We start from the raw sequence: 22,045 nt of genomic DNA, 5'->3' as shown, positions 1-22,045 counted from the left end.
CTAAAGACTGGAAGAAAAACATATATAATTAGCAATATACTCATAAAACCACAACTGGGAGATTTTTTTCTAATAGGATTCATATAAGGTTGATTAAATAAGGAAACAGTATATTCCTTTATGAAATAAAAACTTACATGTATCATGATGCTATGTGCAGTGCCTTTTACAAGGCACAGAGTAACCATATTCATGGTACCCATAAGCATTTGTAAAATGTGGCTTAAATAACTGAATGAGTATAAGAATATACGTGACAAGAATAGGAAGGCTGTGCCTATGGCCATCTATAAAAACCAGCATGAGAAAGAAGGCAGAAAAAACCCTTACAGATAATGTATTTAATTCATGTAATAAGGAGTGAGAAAAGAGAGAAAGGGTAAACGGGTGTTTATGGTAATAAAACCCACAGTGAGAGTGTCTTGACCAGGGAAGTATTAATAGCTTGAGACCTGTGCTTAAAGAAGCCTATTGCTGGATTCTGATCTGGGAGAGACGGAACAAATTAGAAACATTTATTAAATATAGGATATATGGAGGTGTAGGTGGGTGGAAAGGTGGGTATGAACAGGAGTCAGTGACAAAAATAGGGAAGATATGAAAATAGAAGATCAAGAACAATCCAGTACACTAAAATATCTGTGTTCCACACCAATATATTCTAACAAGTTGGACAGAATGCAATAACCTAGAATTACAAGGTAAGGTGACAAGGGCTGAAATTCAATTAGAATAAACAGACATGTGAAAACCACCCACACATAAACTCACATTCTGCAAACTGAGCTGGAGTTGCTGTTTGTATGGGAGAAAATCCTGTGTGAGCTCCACGGTCAAGCTATTAGAAATGAAGAGGCTATGAAGAAAGGCCAAGACCTATGGAGAACATGGAAAAATAACATTATCACGAGCACATTCTAATTAACCAAACAAGACAACCATGAACTCAGAGAAGAAACTCCACAGAGTTTACTCATTACAGTGTTAAATACAGCAATGCAAACACAAACACCTCTACACATATCCATTCTCATATTAGGTTAAGCATTTATCCTGCAGTCATTTTCAGAAAATAAGAAGTATTTATTGTATTTGTTTGTGAATAAACAAATTTGTTCATCCAGAACTTCTTCAGATAGTGCACAAAGTCATTCATCATTTGGAAAGTGTGGGAATAGACTTTGTCTTTTCTATATACGTCCTCAGGACTGGCACATAGTAGGTGCTCAATAAATATATGATGAATGAATGAATAAGTAAATAGATCAATGAATAAAGTAAGATTCTTTACCTTAATGAAGACTATCATAATGCTAATAGGTCAAAACACTCTGACCCAATGTTCAAATGAGAACAAGTTTCATGGAGTTGTAGAAGAAGACATACAAATGATCGATAATTTCTCAAACCTTTAAAATGTTCAACCCCATAAGAAATCAAGTACATATAAAGAAAGAGAAAAGAAAATACGATTTTCAGTCTCAAATTATAAATATTTTTTAAATAATGCTCAATGCTGGGTAAGTATAATAGGTAGCAGTAAAAATTACACTCTTTAGAAAGCAAATAGGTAACATCATATGAAAAGGCACGTGCGTGCGCACACACACACTATATCTATATATATATATACACATATACATATACACACTATATACACACACATAAATACAGAAAAACTAAATATATACAGGCATGCACATGTATGATACAGATGTGTGTACAGATGTGTGTGATATCCACATACACACAATACTTCCTTTCTCTTTTTTTTTTTTTTTGAGGCAGAGTCTCACTGTGTTGCCCGAGCTAGAGTGCCGTGGCGTCAGCCTAGCTCACAGCAACCTCAAACTCCTGGGCTCAAGCGATCCTTCTGCCTCAGCCTCCTGAGTAGCTGGGACTACAGGCATGCGCCACCATGCCCGGCTAATTTTTTCTATATATTTTTTTAGTTGTCCAATTAATTTCTTTCTATTTTTAGTAGAGATGGGGTCTCGCTCTTGCTCAGGCTGGTTTCGAACTCCTGAGCTCAAATGATCCGCCCGCCTCGGCCTCCCAGAGTGCTAGGATTACAGGCGTGAGCCACCGCGCCCGGCCCACAATACTTCCTTTCTCTTGCCACAGCTTCTCCATCACGACCCACCCAGTCATTCAAGCCAGAAACTAAAGATTCATCCCCAATTTCTCCTTCATTCACAATATACTCCAATCTATTAGCTTTGCCTCTGAAATATATGCCTAATACAAGTATGCTTCATTATTCCCACTACCACCACCTGAACCTAAGCCAGCATCTCCTCTTGCCTAGACACTGTACTAGCCTCCTAACTGTTTTCCTCCCTTCCACTCTTGGCTCCTTCCAAGCCATCTCCACACAGCAAAATCGGCCCACATCATATCCTGTTTAAAACCATACAGTGGTTTTCCACCGTACTTTGACAAAAACCCTAACCCTTTACCATGCCTATATTTCCTATGCCTTCCTATCAGACATTATCTCCTCTCAATCTCCTTTTCTATTACCAATATCTAAATATACTAAAATTTTAATTCCATGAGCACACCATTCTCTCTTAAGGGCTATATACATGTGTTTCTGTGTTCCTGCTATGTTATGTCCCCACTATTCCAATGGCTGCAACTTCTCTTCCTATAGACCTCATCTTAAATGGTACTTTCAGAGGTCCTCCTTAAACACTATCTAAATTAGCTGCCCATTTCTGTTTATTTTTGCCCTTCTTGGTTTCCTTTATAGCCCGTATCACAACTTTCAATTATTTTAATTATGTGAATCCTTCTTTCGCCGTAACCCATGAGAGTATAGTCTTCATAAAAAGAAAAACTGAGTCTTCCCTGTTCACAATAAACACTTGTTTGCACATATACATACACAGATGTATACAAATGACAGGACAGATACACATGTACACAGATATACATGCTCATATTACATATAAATGTGCACATGTGTACACACACCCACACGTACAAGTACACATGCACACATAGATAAAGAGAGATGACAGATACAAAGAAAATTTGGAAGGGAAAGTGACACAATATTAACAGTGATTGTCTGTGGATTAAAGGATTTCTTGTTTTTGTTTTGTTTTTCCTATGAGTTTTTCCTAACTTTTTTGCAATGACTGTTATTTTTATAATAAAAAAGAACGTTATTAAAATTCAACACACTTATGAAATCAAAGCACATCACCAATTATAATAAATTAAGGAGATGGAAGTAGAAAAAAGTACACAAAATAGAAGTAAAAATAATCGAATGGGAAGTCATTGAGTGCGAGGGATATGAGCTCCTAGCATAGTACCTGGTATATGAGAGATACTTTCAGAAGATTTCTGAAAGCATGAGAGGAAGGTAGAGAGGGAAAGGTAATAGGAAGAGTGGCAGAGAAACTGAGGGAGGGAAGGAGAGAGAGAAGGAAGAAAAGAGGAAGAAAGAAAACAGTCATAGACAAAGAGAGGAGGAAGGAGAGAGAGAAGGAATACTAGTGAGAAAGCAAAAAATACATAAGTCACTGTGACTAAGTTCTTGACGTTCATTATTAAACATTGACTATTCTTCACATTCTTTGAGAAACAAATTTTATGACCAAATTTTCACACATTTACCAAATATTTGGTAAATATTCTTACAACATTCACCAATAGAGAAAACTTACAGGTTCAACAATATTGAACTTCTTGGACTCCTGAACTTCCTGAATTTGATAAACATAATCAAGGGAAGACTCGAAGAAATTGTGCCTCTCCTTGTCCACTTGAAGGTCTGCCTAAAGAGGAAGGGCAACAAATGTCACACATTGGCATTGTCATTCATAATGTTAGGGCTTATGGACTCAACAGAATGCTAGCATTAGAGGGACAATTATCCATCAACAAGTGATGTTACCCTTTATTTTACAGATAGAAAACATGAAGCCAAGGAACAAAAAGTGGATTCCAGTTTTGGTTCAACATAAAATAAGCTTAGAAGTCATCACACCAGATCCATCCTGACAACCAGAAAAAATATGAACAAACGGGAAATCGACACCTCTTCTTAGATCCAAACAAGAATTCAAGACAGAGGAAAAATTGCTGCTTTGAAAACTAACTAAAGAGGTAAATACAGAGAACCAGAGCAGAAGCCCAGGAACAGAGGGAGATGCTATGGCCAGCACTGGTGAAATTACAACTGAAAATTCAGTACAAGTCTCAGTTAAGAAGAAATAAGGAAGGCCGGGCGCGGTGGCTCACGCCTGTAATCCTAGCACTCTGGGAGGCCGAGGCGGGCGGATTGTTTGAGCTCAGGAGTTCGAAACCAGCCTGAGCAAGAGCGAGACCCGTCTCTACTAAAAATAGAAAGAAATTAATTGGACGGCTAAAAATATATAGAAAAAATTAGCCGGGCATGGTGGCACATGCCTGTAGTCCCAGCTACTCGGGAAGCTGAGGCAGGAGGATCGCTTGAGCCCAGGAGTTTGAGGTTGCTGTGAGCTAGGCTGATGCCACGGCACTCTAGCCCGGGCAACACAGTGAGACTCTGTCTCAAAAAAAAAAATAAATAAATAAAGTGACTGATGCAAGGTCACCCAGCTCATTTTTTTCTCCTACATTTCCCCCTTCACAGAACCAGATCATTTTTTATTGAAAAAGTTATACAAAAGCTACATCTTTGCTGATCGAGAAAGTTACCACGAACATCTAAATACAGCACCAACTGCTAAAATACTCCAGAAGCTTGAATAACAAAAGTCTCCAAAATTTGGACCATGGGGTCCACAAGACCACCTCTGAGTTTTGTTATTCCCTAAGAGGATCCGCAGGACTCAGCACAGTCATATTCACAGCTAAGATTTATTTTAGTGAAAGAATACAAAACAAAATGCAGAAAGGGAAATGGCACATGAAGTCTAGAAGAAGCTAGGTACAACCTTCCAAGAGACTTCCCTTAGGGGTGTTACCCGGGACACATTTAATCCCTCCTTCAATGAGTTATAGCACAGTGAAAATGTTGTCTGCCAGGGATGGTCATTAGAGATTGCGTACCCTAGGTGTTTATTAAGGGCTGGTTATATAAGAAACTTCTGCCCAGCACATACCAAAGTTCTAGACTCCTAGAAGAAAAGAAGGTCTTTAGAATAAGACTTATTATATTTCTACAGGCATTCTAGGAATAGGAAGCTACTCTTATCCCATAATGGACACTTCATCACCAACATAGAGAACTGTTTACCAGTCAAGTTCTCAGATGCCAGCCAAGGGCTAATCTTGTAAACAGGCCTTTTTAAGCATAGCGGTCTCAGGTCTATTATGTCAACTCTTTTCTACACAGGAGTCCTGACACAGAATAAATGCAAAAGGAAGAAAACAAAAATGGGCAAAAGGAAAATGGCAAAAACACCAGACTTAATTCCAGTTTATGGAAGAAAAGTAGTCGTTCTCTTTTTCAATATTAACTCCCTCCACCACTGAGGCTCTTTATCCATCATCTTCAAGCTCCTCAAAGTGATGGATACCCATTAAACCAAGTATCAGGAGACGAGCTACATCTCTGTCACAATCTGTGTAAGCCTGGACATGATTTCTAAGACCTGTTATAGCTCATGTCTATGATTTTATTCCATCAGGTATCCCTATATTCATGCTTTAATCTTTAATAGCTCCATCTTCTACAGGATATTTTACTTGTCATTCTTCCATTAAAAAAAATTCTTAATCAGTTAATTCTTCCTTTCTCTTCTCCAGTGCCACTGTTCTGGATCAGGTCCTTTCCCCTACATCACTGCAACAGTTTCCTAAACTGGTTATCCTGCCTCTAGTCTCTCCCTGATCTAATTCATCCTACAACCTCAGCTACTTTAAGATTCCTAAAATAGAATTCTACTCATGTTGTTTCCATGACCAAAAGCCTTCAATGATCCCCCAGGGCCAATAGAATTAAATACAAACTTCTGTGCTTACTACACCACAACATGGCCTCAACCTATACGATCCCATCTTGTCTTTCACTACCCTCAGATTGTAAGGCAACTTCTGGCCAAACCATTTCCCAAATGCCCTCCATGTTTTCCATCCTTGGGACCACTGGCCTCCATTTCAAAGGTCCATTTCTCCATGACTACCTGTCAAACACTTTACCTATTTTTGAATGACCACCTCAAACTGGAAAGGCAATATTCTTCCACAAGGCAGTTCCCCACAACCAAATGTAAGTATTCTGTTCTCTACTTTCCCACCTTCACAAGCGTACCAAATACATAAACATATTAAAGTATGTAAAAACTTCTACTTGTATAAGATTAATGAGTATTATCATTCAGTATGCCAACTGTAAGCTACAGAATAGCAGAAAGCATGTCTTGTTTTCTCTGTAGTCCTGTTGGACCCAGAATAGTGCCTGGCATTTAGAAGCCAATCAATGAATAGTAGCTTATTTGAACCGAAGTTACTGTAAGTCCCACGTAAGCAGTAGTCCCAGTATGGGACCAACTACAAAAAATAGAGTTATGGAATATCTCATGGCAAAAATTAGAAGTTCTGCTCCTGTTCTACCAAACACAACATTACTTTAACTCTATCCTCATGTGAAATCTAGAATTGGAGACTTGGAATAGAAAGAGATTCTGGATATCATCAAGACTTTCTTATAAATAGGGGGAGTTTGGCCAAGGAAAAAGTACCTTACCCAAGGTCACATCCTGAGTTAGTGGGGGAGATGACTGCAAAAATCAGGGCTCCTGAGTCCTAGGCCAAGGTTTGAACTGCAAGTGGTACTATCACCTATGATTCTCTGCTAAAACAGGGTATGGAGAAAGCCCTCCTATAGATAACTGCCACTGTTTCCAAGGCATAGCTAGCAATGGAATGCAGGGCGAAGCTTTTGGAACATACCTCTTGTAACTGAGATTCTTTCTTTTTGGAAGACAGATGTAAGTGCCGATCCAGCAAAGAATAAAACCTCTCACCATCCTTTTCAAATTTCTTTTTCCGCTCCTAGATGTGGGAAAGAAGGCACAGATTAAATCTCTGCTTAGAAATCACAATGAAGGAGACAGTGTCAGGTTTCATGGGGTCAATGTCTGTAGCTCCTGGGAAGGAAAAAAAAAAATAACATTTGCATTTGTCTCAGCAGTTTCCACTTCCTGAAATATAACACCAAACCACTCTGCCTAGAAAATGGGCAGTTGCTATTGGTATAGCTGAAAGCTGTAGGAGATGTGGCTCAGAGAATTATGCATAAAAAGGGCCTGTGCAGTAGTTACCTTTTTATTCGTTTGATGTTTTTCATATGCATTAACCACTCAAATTTTTTGAAAAAGGAAGAAGGAACACAAGAGTGAACTAAATATGTCATGAAAAAGTTAATCTACAATGCATATAAACAACTGATAATAAGTAAAAATTTTCAAGGCAATAGGAACCTAGCACTGTCTCTCTGAATGAATTCTTTGGAATTATGTGTATTAAAAGAGGCTATTAAAAATGAGGAAAACGTCCTGTAAGATTTAGCTGAAAAGCAAGAGTTGAAAAGCTGAAATGAAGGACTCAGCCTTTACCGTCCTTGAGCATGAAACTGAATTAAGTTCTTTGCTGCTCAGCACAACTGGAAGTCACGCAGCATCCAAAGCAGCACTAACAATGCTTGTGTGTCACATACTAATGCCGACACTCTACAATCCTCTCGATACCATGCTGGGAAATTCATGTAAAAGGCTCCTGTTGTCTCATAGGAAATCAAAACTCACTTAATACCTACAATGTGCAAGGTACTAGAAGAGGCACAGCAAGGGACGCGCAAATAATAATAAAAAAAACAAAACCTCACAAAAGGTTTATTGCTACAGGCAATGTGTTGCTGGGCAGGAAGCTAGGACAGAGCTGCCATCTGTGACCTGTAAGGAATGTGCTTTTTATCAGACTAGGTTTTTTTTTTATAATGGAGGGAAAGAAGTAGGTAAAAAGCTAACAGTCATTAACTGAGGCCTACATCAGGCCAGGCACACTGCAATAGACGCTTAAAATCCATTATCTCATTTAGTCTTAACAACCCTGAGAAGCAGATATTGTAAAGGAAATTAAGGTTAAAATAAGGTTAACTAACTAGTCTAAGGTCACAGACACATAAACATGTCTATCTGACCCTTTCCAGACAGTCAAATTTAGACCAGATGATCATGGGTGAAATAACACTCAGTGGGCTTATAAATAATTGGAGTGCCTTAGACATATCACAAAGCTTCTTCCTACCTCTGGAACTTCGCACTTCCTGTACCCTGCTGATATTGAGGTCACACCTAAAATGTCACCTCTTTAGAGGCTTTCTAGTAGGACCCACCGTAAAGCTATCCAGCTCCACCCTCACCAGTCACCTCTAATCGAATCACTCATTTTACTGTCTTCACATCATTTTCTACTATCTGATGTTATTTATTTAATTATTTGTTTGTCATCTGCCTCCTATTCCCTGGCACACCACTATAATGTAAGGTCCTCCATGAGCAGAGAATTCATCTGTCTTATTCACTGTATGTGGAATAGTACTTGGTCTATAGTGTACTCAAATAAATATTTGTTGAAAGAATCATTAATGAATATATGAATGAATATATGAATTAGACTCAGAACCTCAGTACAGAACTAGCACTAATTTCTTGTTCCAATATAAACACAACATCAAACTGCTAGATTAGAAATGCTAACATGAACTACCTGCCAATAAGTTTATTACATCGACTCCTTTTATTCTATTTTTCTGGCAGTAAAATCACATTGTTTCATCTAATTTACATGTAATGCTAGTAATAGCTACCACTTAAATTATTTGACAATTGTTAAGCATTTTATACGCATTAAACCTCTTTGAATCCTCATACAAGCCTCTGAATATTACCATTTTATCCTCATTTTCAGATGAAAAACGAGCCTGAGGCTCAGAGAACTAATTTGTCCACAAAGTTGCGCAGCTAGAATGGAGAGCCAAGATTCAAATGCACGTGTGACTCTAAGATCAACACTATCCTAGGTTACAGAAAGGGTACTAAACCAGGTTCAAATTCGGCCTTTTTCATTTACTACTTACGTTAACTTAAGTAAGAAAATTAACCTCCTGATCCTCAATTTCCCAAAGTAAAAGTACATAATCTCGTAAAGAGACCACCATTTATTTTATAAGGAAAGACAATTAAGTAAATTCCTTAAGGACACACAGCACACCGCTAAATGAGATACCACAGACACCACTTAAGGGATATCGATTTAAATTAGTACCGAGTACAAACTTGCATTTAAGGTCCTTGAGACTCACCCAGATCTACTGCCTAGTTTTATCTACAACACTCCCCGTATGAATCACTTATATCCATACCACATTATTCCGTGCTTTACAAATATGCCACATTTTTGATACCATGCTTTTTTGCTCATGTCATTTCCTCTACTTAGAATGTCCTTTCTCCATATTTCCTTATTGAAATTGCAAGGCCCTTAGCTTGCTGGTTCCTTTTCCTCCTAAGAATAGAGGCTACTTGATATGCCCATACGGGTCTAGTCAGACGGCAATTGCTGAAAACAGGCCACCACGAGGCAGGGTGAATTGAGAACTGATGTCCCATACACTCCACTCGCTATCACGTCAGTGAAACTACTAGCCTGACTATGTTTGTGTTCCATTAGAGACATCAAGATTTCTACCTGGTTCATAATTCCCAGTCTCTACCTTGCATCTCACTTGAGTCACAGACAAATTTCCTATGCTTCACGCCCTCCATCAGTAATCAGGTCCTTTAGAATTGGATCCCATTTGGTTATGGACAATCTTGATCCTTCTCATCATCCCCTCCCTCCTACCACTAAACTAAATCACTTACTCTTCCATTTCTAAATCATGTTGCCTCCTGAACTCCTTTTTTGAATACCACTAGTTGGGCCATTGCTCTTATGCTACTAGGGTCATTCCAGACCTTAGGGGTGAGGATAAGCTATGTTTGTAATACAGGAGAGATTTAAGTATGTTTTTATATGGAGGGAGAAAGAATGAAAAAAACAAGTGAAGGGGATGTGATACAAAGCTCAATATCACCTATCGGTAGGAGAAGGGCCCAGATGTTCTTTCCTGAGATAGGAAAGAACAAGGCAAAGATAGGTAGGGATGGAGGGTAGTTTTGCAGAGGGCTAGAAAATGAGTAAGGTGATGGCTGGCTAATGGCACAGGGGAGATAAGAAACCATGGTCTTGTGATTATTAGAGTTAGTTACATATCACTGAGCTTCTTGAAGCTAAGGACAATGTCTCATTGAATTCTGTCCCTAGGGCCTAGCATTGGAATAGGCACACATAGGTGCTCAAGATACATTTATTAAATTAAACTATCACGTAATGCAGGAAATCAAAGAGAATCTAGTATCTTCTGAGTACCCCTAATATACCATGCATAGTCTGGATATTTTATCCCCACATAATCACCAGTGTTGCCTTACAATAAACATGAGTAGCACTTTTTACAAAGGAAGAAGCTACACCTCAGAAAGGTTCAATAGCTTACCCAAGCCCACACAACAAATAAAAGGCAGAGTGACCTATCTAAAAATCCCCTTCATTCCCCTGCTTAAAAGCTTTCATTATTGACTGCAGGACTTTGCCTGCACACCCTGAGAAGATATACATGTTCCTTTGCAAAATGGTAATACGTACTTTGACAGCCATCTATCTTTGCATGAGATGTGCCCCTCCACTGAGCATATTCTTCCCTCACTCACCACTTCACTGGGTAATTTCAGTTCATCCATTCTTCTCGATGGACTCATTACTAAGTCTTACTCAATGCGCCCACATCCTATTCTGGAATTGGGGTGCCTCCTGTGCTCACTCAGCACTGTGTACATAATAATATCATAACACCAACCCCACTGTTTGTCTACACTGTGAGTTCTTTGAGTGCAGGAGCTGTATCTCAATCACCTATCTAAACCCAGATATAAATAAGTAACAGAGACCATGCTAATCAATTACTCGGTAAATCCTGAGTGAGAGACAAACAGGAAGAATTTGAGTAAAAGAGAACGTAAGAATGAAAAGACAGAAGGAAGGAGTACGTGTTATAAAAAGGATTGTGTTATATTAATATTTTTAGTCCTTAATAACAAATTCAATAACTGGAAACATTATCACTGCATCGCTATTAATATGAGGATGTTATAACATCATTTATATGCACTAAAACATTTATAGAACATTATAAGGAGAACACATCTTCATAGGCATTAGGGTCATTGGTGAATAACAATTTTCTTTTTACTCTCTAGTTTTGCATAATAACCATACATTCAATATTCCAATCGTATTGATTCTTTTATCTCACCTAGCTATAAATATATGAAGGAAGCTTGTGGAAGTCATGGACTTAGCTCTGAGGGGAATCCAGAAAAGGAAAGGCTATTGGAACTAGGCTTCGAGACCCTCGTAATAATCCATCAAGGACAAGAAACGTACCCAGAAGTGCAATATTCCTTTCAGTTGTAAAATGAAATGCTGAGATTAAGTAATGTGGTAGCAATGTCCTTACCAAACAGACTTGAGGTAAATTAAGAACAGTCTATGGAGCTTGCTGTTTCTTACATGTATCTTTTGCGGATTTTACATTATTTTTTGTTTAATTGAACGAAATGGATATTGAGGCAAGAGCAACTGTCCGCCCAGCAGCCAGAGTGTAACAAGCTTTGCGCAATTCCATAAAAACCTCCTATAGATGAGCAGCTGGCTGGGGACCACTTGAGGACCACACAAAATGCCTAGAGAACAACATGTCCAGACAGCCAGAGCCAACAAACGTCTGTCCTAGCTGGAGGAAGTTAGCATAAATTGCCAAAGGTTTAAAATATTGGCTCTGGTTCAGCAAATGTCCCCTCTATGTAATGAGCAGGCTCCTTCTCCAGCCAAATGAGGCTGGGATGATTTGGGCTGGCAAGACCAGCTGTGGAGCTGACAGCTATCGTCCCTCCTCCTCCCACTTGGAAGGGGATGTGAGCTTATATAACCTCCTCCACCCACTTGCAGCAGTCCCTGGAGATCCCAGCCTACAGCACAGGCAGGGCTGTGAGCTCTGAGTGGATAGTGTATCACTCTTTTTATGGGGGATGACACTTCTGTGAGCAGGACTTTGCCATGTATAACAACATACTAAGGCCTTCCTTTACAGGGACTCTCCAGCAAATATTTACTTAATTCTTGCTGGGAGGTCAAGAAATAATAAACATAACAAAAAAGAAAAACTCAAGACTATAATGTTAAATTCACCTTCAACAATATATATAAAATTCAGATTTAGAACTTGTTTTTAAGGTAAGGATGAATGTAGGAAAAAGTAAACGACACAGCTCAGCAACTTCCCAGACAGCCAAGACACATGAATTCACTGGCTCTCAATCCCTGCCCCAAGGGAAATTGCCTCATTGTTCTTTTCCTGTGTCGCAGAGACAGCAATACCAAATGGTATTACAGACTGCTAAAAAATCAATTATACAGATAAATCAGCCAAGCTGAGGTTTACAATCCTTATAAGGTTTAACTTATAACATACAAGTAAAAGGGTGGACTTATGAAGACATTTTTGAAATGTATACAAGTGGTTGACAGAAATAGAACTAATGTTTCAGTGCCAAGCATGTTTTATGCACTATCTCACTTAATCTTCACAACCCTGTGATGTAACTATAATTATTATCCATATTTTAAAGCTGAAAATGAGGCTCAAGGACATGAAGTAATCCACTCCATGTCACAAAACTAGTAAGGAGCAGAGTTGGGCTGGTCAGTGTTGATCAGTTGAGCCATGATTCTCCCTGCGTAACTACACGGGACAATGGTTAATGGCATGGAATCTGGAATCAGACTATCTGGGCTCAAGTACCATTTGTGCTCCTTCCAGTGTTTTAATGTAGTTATCTAGCCTCCTTGAACCTTAGGTTTTTGTTGCTGTTCTTTGTTCATGTTTGGCTTTTTGATTTGTTTATCACAATCTGTAAAAGAGGAATAAAGAGTCCTTAACTCATAAGGATTTGAAGATCGAAGGGATTATATCTGGAGAGTACTTAGAAGAATGCCTGGTACTACATGAACACAATATGACTGTTTAACAAATACACATATATGGTTATAATACCCTGAAGTTAGAAGAGGTCATGAGTCATATCTAGCCCACTGTGCCGCTGCCAGGAATAACTCCACTAAACATATCGCATAGCAACAGATGGCGCCCTGAAAGATCTTTGCAGATAGCAATGTTATCACTTTCCCTAACAACATAAAACATTTAAATACTGTTAGATCCAGAAAATACTTCCTCAGCTTGAACTTCAACGCTTCGTATTATGATTTTAGCCTACTTTCCACTGTGTAGTCCTTGGAAGAAATGGAAAAGAAATGAGCATGGCAAGGTGGAAAATGGAAAATGGAATTTCATGAGGAAAGGAAGAAGGCTGAAATCTCTCCCAATCTCACCCCCAAGAATTTCCCCATCTTCTGTGGTGACAAAGACATAGGAATAGAAATGGAACCCTAGGTTCCAGTCTTGACTCTGATTCTACCTGGCTATTTGAACGTAAGCTAATCACTATATCCCTCTTGCTCCAGCACCCTTATCGAGGCAATAAAAATACTAGATGAAGAGATCTCAAAGACCTTTAATGTTAAAATATTGTGAGGGAAAATGACTTGTTCAAGGTAAAACCACTTCTTAACACAACACTCTTCCCACTACACTTCTAGAAAAAATATTTTAACAGAGACCAATCTCTTACCTGCTGCCTCCTTATCACCACAAAATTTCAGCCAGGGCCTGGTAAATTGAATTATTGTTTTCAGATCTCCCCCATTCCCCGTATCAATGTATTCTTCCATGTGACATCGCCGTTCTTCCCAACAGAGGCAGAATTTACCTCGCTTTCTTACAGATGTCTGTCTTGGCCATATGACTTACTTTGGCCAATTGAATTTGCGAGGAAGTGATGGTTGGCCACCTTTGAGCCTAGCTTTTAAAAGCTTACATGTCTCTCTTCATCCACCACGAACTTCTACCATCATGATGGGAAGAATCTGCCTCAGGTAGACCTCTGATCCCCGAGAAATAGAGACGCATAGTGCAGACCTACACAGAGCTAATAAACCAAGCAAAGCTCCTATAAACCTTACAGAGTTCAACAAAGCTACCCCAGACAAACAGATGTTTAAGTTAGGCCTGGCAGGGTGGTCATACCTATAATCCTAGCACTATGGGAGACTAAGGCGGGAGGATTGCTTGAGCTCAGGAGTTCGAAACCAGCCTGAGCAAGAAAAATTAGCCAAGCACAGTGGTGCATGCCTGTAGTCCCAGCTACTTGGGAGGCTGAGGCAGGAGGATCGCTTGAGCCCAGGAGTTTGAGGTTGCTGTGAGCTATCATGACACCACTGCACTCTAGTCCCGGCAACAGAGCGAAACTCTGTCTCAAAAAAAAGTTTGAGCTAGAAGTAAATGTTTATTGCTATACGCCACTGACTTTGGGAATGCTTTGTTATGTTTTACTTATGATAGCTAACCAATATAAAAAGTTTGCCAGAGCTTTCAAGGAAAGCGTTTAGTGGCCGTGATAAATTTCACATCAGCAGACAACTTCATCTACCAACAATTTCCTATTATCTTCCAAAGTGAGAATTTACTCTTGAATTCAAACACCAGCTTACTTAAGGTTCTTATTTCTCTGTCTGTTTTCTCATCTGCAAAATGAAGATAACAATAGTACCTACATCATTCAGCTGTTGCAAGGCTCCAAAGAGATAATGCATGGGAAATACACATTGAGTATTTGATAAGAATAGCAATGATGATGATGTTGGTGGTGGTGATGATAATGAATTGGTACCTTCCTTGACACAGTCATGGAGAGGAAAGTAAATGCTTTGAAAATAATATACAAAAACTTTCCTGTGGCTATAAGATTCTTGTTGGGATTAAAGCTTTTTTCCCCCCTTATTGCCTAATAATGCCAACTTCCTGTGATTGCCAAAGGATGTAAGAAGCAGCTAAGTACATGTTATCTCACACACACAGAGGATACACAAATAAACAAGCAAAAAAAAAAATCTCTGGACATGCTATCCTGGGGAGTATATATCCTACTGTGAGCAGAATCCAGTTTCCTGGGGAGATTTTTCAGACAAAGTCTGGCTTTGAAAGATGGACCTCCTTCGAGGACTGCTGGGCCTGGTGGGACTGATAACATAATTAAAAAAAAACAGAACACCTGCTTTGGTTAAAACACAGGCACATAAAGTTCTATTAACAAAGTTGTCTGGATAGATATATGCTTAGAAATATATAAAATTCGAAATATAGCCCTTCACTTTCAGAATTGCAATGTGAGGCCTAGCTACGTTCTACTCTTGGCTCGTCTCATTCGCACAACTTTAGAAGTAAAATGAACTCTGTATCTGATTCCCCTCATTTTTATCAGATAAGAAAACCATAATGCAGAAAGGTACATGTGATTCTCTCTGGAGGGAAATGGCTGAGGTCATCTCAATGGTATCACCTCACTTAAAGTTCTACGACTGGTCATGAGATTGTAAGTGATTTGAGTATATAGAGAACTCATAGAGCTCTGTTTAAAATGTCATATTTATGAAATATCTTTGAGGAAAAATGTGACTACATCTATCTACGAGTCTAGTGATCTGGGTTTTGGTCCCATTTCCCACACTAACAAACTGTGCCCCTGGGTCAGTTACATAACCTTTTAAGCCTCAGTTCCCTCATCTGTAAAGTGAGGTTGGACTAATAACTTTGAATAAACCTCCTGCTACTAAACTACAATATATTAATGAATAGATAGTGATAGACACGTTCATTTAAATTTTTAAAAAAATTAACAACCACAATAGTCCTATGTTATATAGGCAGGAATCATTTCCGTAAGTTATTTATTTTTCTTAAGAGCCAGGGTTTTGCTTTTACTCAGATTTGTCTCTAACTCCTAACCTCAAACGATTCTCCTGCCTCCACCTCCCACAGTGCTAGGATTACAGAGGAGAGCCATCCCACCTTGCCCCACGTAAGTTCTTAAAGTGCTTAAGACCTGCTAGATCCCCAAATATGATCTAAAGAGCATGAAGATAGGATTCGAAGAATTCGGGTTCTAATCTTTGCTCTGCCAGTATCTTCCTGTGGGACCTGGGAGAGGTCACTTTCCCTCCCTCGGTCTTTGCTGCAATCTCTCTCTGGAATACAAGATATGCCGAAAGCTCCCTTGTGATTATTATATCAAAGTACTGTAGACACATAATCAGAATTTTTCTTTTTCCTACCCTTTGAGTATATTCCAGAGGTTCCTAGTTAGGGTCTCAAAAGGCCATTATAGCACTCACTGTTCATTACCAATTTAACAGCATATCTTCTTTACTATTTAGTCAGATAATCAGGCAGGCAAGCAACGTTCTCAGGAGACGTAAGTCCCTTTCCCAGGCCACGAGGGAATCTTAGCACTCCCAATTATATACCTACAAGTTGGCCTACAAATCAGCTACGCCAATAAAGTCTAAGGGACCGTCTGCTGGTGACTTTGGGAAGACTTTTTCTCTCTGGATGAAAAAAAAAACTTGTTATACGAAAGGAGCCCTTTCCTGTCCTTATGTTTGGGATGCTAATATGTGAGGATGTGATATGTTTATCTGTGAAAGCTATCTCATGACCCTGAGGTGAAGTCTAAGAGAGTCACACAGAGAAGACCGAGAGGCCACTGACTGAAACTTGTAACTGCCTACCTCCAGAGTTCTTAAATGAACGACAAATGTTCTAATGGTAATTGAAGGTTAATTTTATATGTCAACATGGCTAGGCTGTGATACCCAAATATTTGGTCAGACATTAATCTAGATGTTGCTGTAAAGGTAGTTTCTAGATGAGATTAACATTTAAATCAGTGGACTTTAGGGAAATATGGTTAACCTTTAGGATGTGTGTAGCTTTATTCAATCAGTCAAATGCCTTAGGAGAAAAAAGACCCAGGTCGCCTGAGGAAGAAGGAATGCCTGTGGCCTTGAGCTATAACACCAACTTTTCCCTGGGTCTCAAGCCTGCTGGCTTACCTGACAGATTTTGGACTTGCTAGCCCCAACAATCAAGCAAGCCAAATCTGTTTCTCTCTCTCTCTCTCTCCTTCCCTCCCTGCCCTCCCCCATACATATATCTTCTTGGTTCTGTTTCTTTAGCAAACTTTGACTAATATACAATATAATCCAATGTCGGAAACAATTTTGACTGCAAGTTAACAAAAAACCCAACTGACTCGTTGAGTAACTTTGTTCCTGGCCACTTGTTATTGCTCTCCAACACCCCACAAGAGAAAGTCATTACCAAAGTCCCTAGAATCTTAATTCTGTAGAGGCATACCTCATTTTATTGTGCTTCACTTTATTGCATTTCACAGCTATTGCGTTTTTGCATTAATAGAAACTGAAGGTTTGTGGCAACGCTGTGTCAAGCAATTGAATCAGTGCCATTTTTCCAACAGCATGTGCTCACTTTGTGTCTCTGTCAGCATTTTATCAATAAAGTATTGTTTAATTAAAGTATATACCTTTTTATAGACATAATGCTATTGTACAATTAATGGAGTACAGTAAATATAAACATAACTTTTTTAGGCAATGGGAACCAAAAAACATTGTGACTCACTTTATTGCAATATTCACTTTGTTGTGGTATTTGCTTCATTGCAGTGGTCTAAATCTCAGCTCACAATATCTCCAAAGTATGCCTGTACTGGAGCTTCCATAAAGACATTTATTAATACAAATTAGCAGTTAAGAATATGGAATTCCCTGTGTGAGAAGGCACTCAATTTTAAGTATTTCTGGTTTGTAGCTAGAGCCAAGAAGTAGGAACACAATTATACCACACCATTCAAGATGAAGACCATGGACTTGGAGAGACCAGATAGACCGGAGTTTAAAATCTGGCTCTCTTATTTTATAGCCTGTGTGATCTTGAGCAAGTATCTTATCCTCTCTGAGTGCTGTTTTCTTCATTTGTAAAATAAAAGACATCTTCTTCACAGGGTAGGCCATGATGCAGAGTAGATATTGAACGCAAGTTAGCTCTTATACCATTATCTACCCACAAAATATATATTAGGCCTACACAGTAGCCAGTAGCCACAGGTCGCTATTTTAACTTCAGTTAAATAAAATTAAATGTAAAATTCAGTTTTTCAGTCATACAAGAAACTTTTCAAGTACGCAGTAGCCACGTGTGACTAGAAGCTACTCTAGTGGACACTTCAGATATAGAATATTTGACATTTCCTCAAAAAACAGGGAATTCTTAAATCACAATCCAATTGAAGGGGATATATGCTCTTGATTTCATATATCTCCTACCAAGCTCACACAGGCTTAGCTCATTCATTAAAGTGCCCCCCAATAGTTAAAGTGGAAAGGGCACTAGGGTTTTAAAAGAGAAGAAACTTTTGGTGTCTCTGTTCTGTGACCCAATTCTCCTCTGCTCTAGTGGAGGACAACAAGAGACAGAGAAAACATGTGACCTCCTCCTGGGTCAGGGTCCATTCTATGTCACCAAAAATCAGGATGATATTCCCTTTTAACATTCTACTCTTGAAGCTAAATGTGGCCAGTTTTCCATTTTTCAGGCATAGATTACCTTGTTACAGAATCTTATCAATAACATCACCACATCTGCCTATATGGGTACATTCTTAGATTGCTTGAGCAAAGGGGTTACTGTGTGCCAGGTACTTTACACATGTGATCTCATATGATATTAAAGGAGAGTTGCTTTGTGTTTGCTAGAGAATACATTGGTTTTCCACAAATGACTGATTTCTTCTGTATACAGAGTAGAGACATAACAAACATTTGCTTAACCATATTCTATTGCATCTTTCTGAATTAACCTATGTTTTCCCTTGGATGTAGAGCAAAGAAAAATCTTTTATACTGCTGGTGATGAATGATGACATAAATTGATAAAACCAGTTTGGAGATCGAATTGGAACTCTACGTAGAAAAGATACATAGATTCTATAATGTAGAAATTTTATTTCTAGATATATACCCTGGAGAAAATTTTACATTTGCACAAGAAGACATGTAAGACACTGTTCACAGGAGTATTGTTTGCACTAATATAAAAAAATGGAAGCAATTGACTCATCAGCCAATAAGATAATGGTTGAAGAAATCATGGTATAGTTTTGCAATGGAATACTATTATAAACGTTAAAATGAATAATCTTGAGTTGAATTTATAAATGCAGATGAATCTCAAAATTATAACACTGAATGAAAAAAAAAGCAAGGTACAAAAGAATACATGTAGGATCATTCCATTTTTATAAATATAAAAAACAATAAGACCAAATATTTATATACTGTTTCCAAAAGAGTTCTACGCATTTTACATATATAAATGCTTTTTAATCCCCACAACAACACTATGAGGTAGATACTACAACTGATCCTGTATTATAGATAAGGAAAGTAAGGCCCAGAGAAGTTAAGTGACTTGGCTAAGCTCAACAGCTAGTAAGTTGAAGAGCTGAGCTGCAAACCTAGGTAGTCTTACTCCAGAGTCCACAGTCTTAACTATTGTATTACGTAAAACAGTACTATATATGCCATAGGGAAATTCACAGGTGAGGTAAAAGAAAAGGAAAGTCATAATAGGGGAGGAAGACCCAAATATGAAGATAATCAGAAGGATAAACACACAAAGCTTCCCTCAGCCGCTGCCTTCCTACATGTACAACACATCAGACTGTTGGTGGAAGACATGCTATGATGAGATATTAATTATTTCTCAGGTTCTTTTCAATTTTTTTGAAATTATAATATATACTCTGAAAAGTACACCACACAAATGTCAAATTTGTACAAACTGAACACACTCATGTCAATGAGCACCCAGATGAAAAAACAAAATGTTACCAGTTTCCTTGAAGAATTCCTTGTTATCCGTTGTGGTTTTATTTATTTATTTATTTTCAGTATCAACTCCACTCTGGGGTAACCACTCTGGCTTCTAACACCATCAGTTAGTTTTGCTCTTTACGAAATGGACCCTAATAGAAAATAATTTTCTGTGATAGATTTTTTTTACTTGACCTTAAATTTGTCAGATTCACCCATCGTATGGTATACAACAGCTCTAGTTGGTCTGTCCTCATTGCTGTGGAGTAACAAAAATATACCACACTGTATTTACATAGGCCTTATTGATCTCTTTTTTTTTAATCCTTCCATATCAGCCCTAAAAAGTTGGGATCAGAGTACAGTGTAGGAGAAAGAGCACAGACTCTGGAGGAACAAAAATCTACTTGAAGCTAGCGTCTGTTGATAACTATGTGTCCTTGGACAAGTTATTTGACCATTACGGGTCTTGATTTCCTCATCTGTAGCATGTGGATAATAAAACTAACTGAGATGGCATAGAGCAAGTACCTATTAGATGACAGTTATTATTATAAGGATTATAAAATCTTTCTTGCTTGCTTGAAAATCACTTATGAATTACTGTCATGTAGCACCCTGACTACTGGATTCTACCTGCTAATGAATTCTGGTAGCCATGAAGACCCAATCACGTGCGAAAATCTGAAATTCAAATTCTTTGAAGCTGTTGATGGGTGATTTGCTGCTGTTTCCTCCTCCTGTCTCCCAGGGCAAACACTGACCAAAACTAATAGCTTTGGCTCATCTACCCTTACTTTTAGTACTTTCTCAGTCTAATCTACCTCCAAAACAGTCCTCCCTCTTAAAGTTCTTTCTGTGAACTCTGTTTATGGAGAAGAAACAATAAGACTGACATCCCCATGCCCTGCTGTCACTGTCCTATTGCCCAGCAATTGTTGGGTGAGAACACACTATATCAGAGCTACCACACCAGCTCCCACTCTCTAAGAAGTGGGTTAAATGCACACTCAGATGTCTTAGTCAGACTATTTGGCCTTGGTCTCACAAGAAACCACAAAAAGGCTCAATTCAGTGGCTGTTCCTCTCTGGCAAGGGCATTCTTGAAAAAGAACTGAAAACATCATACTGTGGGCAACTCTGACAAGACCCAAAAAATATGAATCAAAGGGTACAAATACTCTCCCTGTCATGTGTCTAGAGGAGATGACTGAGTCTTTATTTTGCCATCTTTAGTGGACAGTCCAGCATTCTACACTGAAGGATGAAAGACGCATTATGAACAGAGCTGGACTAAGCCTCGTTTGTCCTCCCTCGATCTTGGGTCAAGGGCGGGGGAGGGGGAGGAAACTGAATGGTGATGGGAAAGGGAATAGTAGAAAGAAGGGTTCTGCTAATCGAGTGATAGCTAAAGTGTGCGCGTGGGGATGGACTCGCAAACTTTGCATGTGTTGAAACTGGAGGGATAGAAGAAGTAAACCGAACAGAAATCTAGAGTAGGTGGACAAAGAACTCTAAGCCTGGCAGACAAGAAATTCAGAAAAAAGGGTAAAGTAGGCAATTATCTTTGATCTACCCTAAGCACCAGAAATTAACACTTATATTAACCCAACAGAAGATATGTCAAATACTCACAGCTAAGAAACTGTGGTTCAAATCCTGGATTTACCACTGGCTTTTCCCACTATCAAATGAGTCTAAAAATAACCACCAGGAAGATTACATTAAGGTTCCAAACTAGAATAGCACCATTACCAACCCCAACAGTGAAAAGTGAAGGTGTGGCTGACAGGATTTGAAGGCTGAGAAGAGAGAAAAAGAGACAGAAGTGCTAATACCTTCATCTTACAAAGCTATATTCAAAAGTTGATGGAGATAAATATAAGAGTTAAATATCTTATTTAAAGTAACAAAAGTAACCAATAGAAGAAGTAAAATGTTATAATAATTACCAAAAAGTGGAAGGGGAGGGAAAATTGGAAGGAAGAGGGAAGTGTGAGCAATGATCTCCTATATACATACCATGAAGAACGAAAACTTTTCTAAACTAAAATCAAAAAATAGCAATATAAGCATATTTTTTATAATA

At 38.6% G+C, this 22,045-nt stretch overlaps 1 protein-coding gene across 1 annotated transcript in view; it reads right to left on the bottom strand.

The window, feature by feature from the left end:
- OPHN1 (oligophrenin 1) overlaps nucleotides 1–22,045 on the bottom strand; it is a 427,039-nt gene that overhangs the window by 181,974 nt on the left and 223,020 nt on the right. Inside the window, exons 5-7 of the mRNA XM_012642966.1 lie at nucleotides 6,895–6,996; nucleotides 3,681–3,791; nucleotides 772–876 (exon numbers count right to left, since the gene is read on the bottom strand). Of these exons, the coding sequence (XP_012498420.1) occupies nucleotides 772–876; nucleotides 3,681–3,791; nucleotides 6,895–6,996 (318 nt within the window). The remainder of the gene's footprint in view (nucleotides 1–771; nucleotides 877–3,680; nucleotides 3,792–6,894; nucleotides 6,997–22,045) is intronic.

This window comes from Propithecus coquereli, unplaced genomic scaffold (assembly GCF_000956105.1).
Source record: "Propithecus coquereli isolate 6110/MARCELLA unplaced genomic scaffold, Pcoq_1.0 Scaffold101, whole genome shotgun sequence".
NCBI classification, from domain to species: domain Eukaryota; kingdom Metazoa; phylum Chordata; class Mammalia; order Primates; family Indriidae; genus Propithecus; species Propithecus coquereli.
The sequence above is the reverse complement of the archived record's forward strand: the minus strand, read 5'-3'. Positions and strand labels throughout refer to the sequence as shown.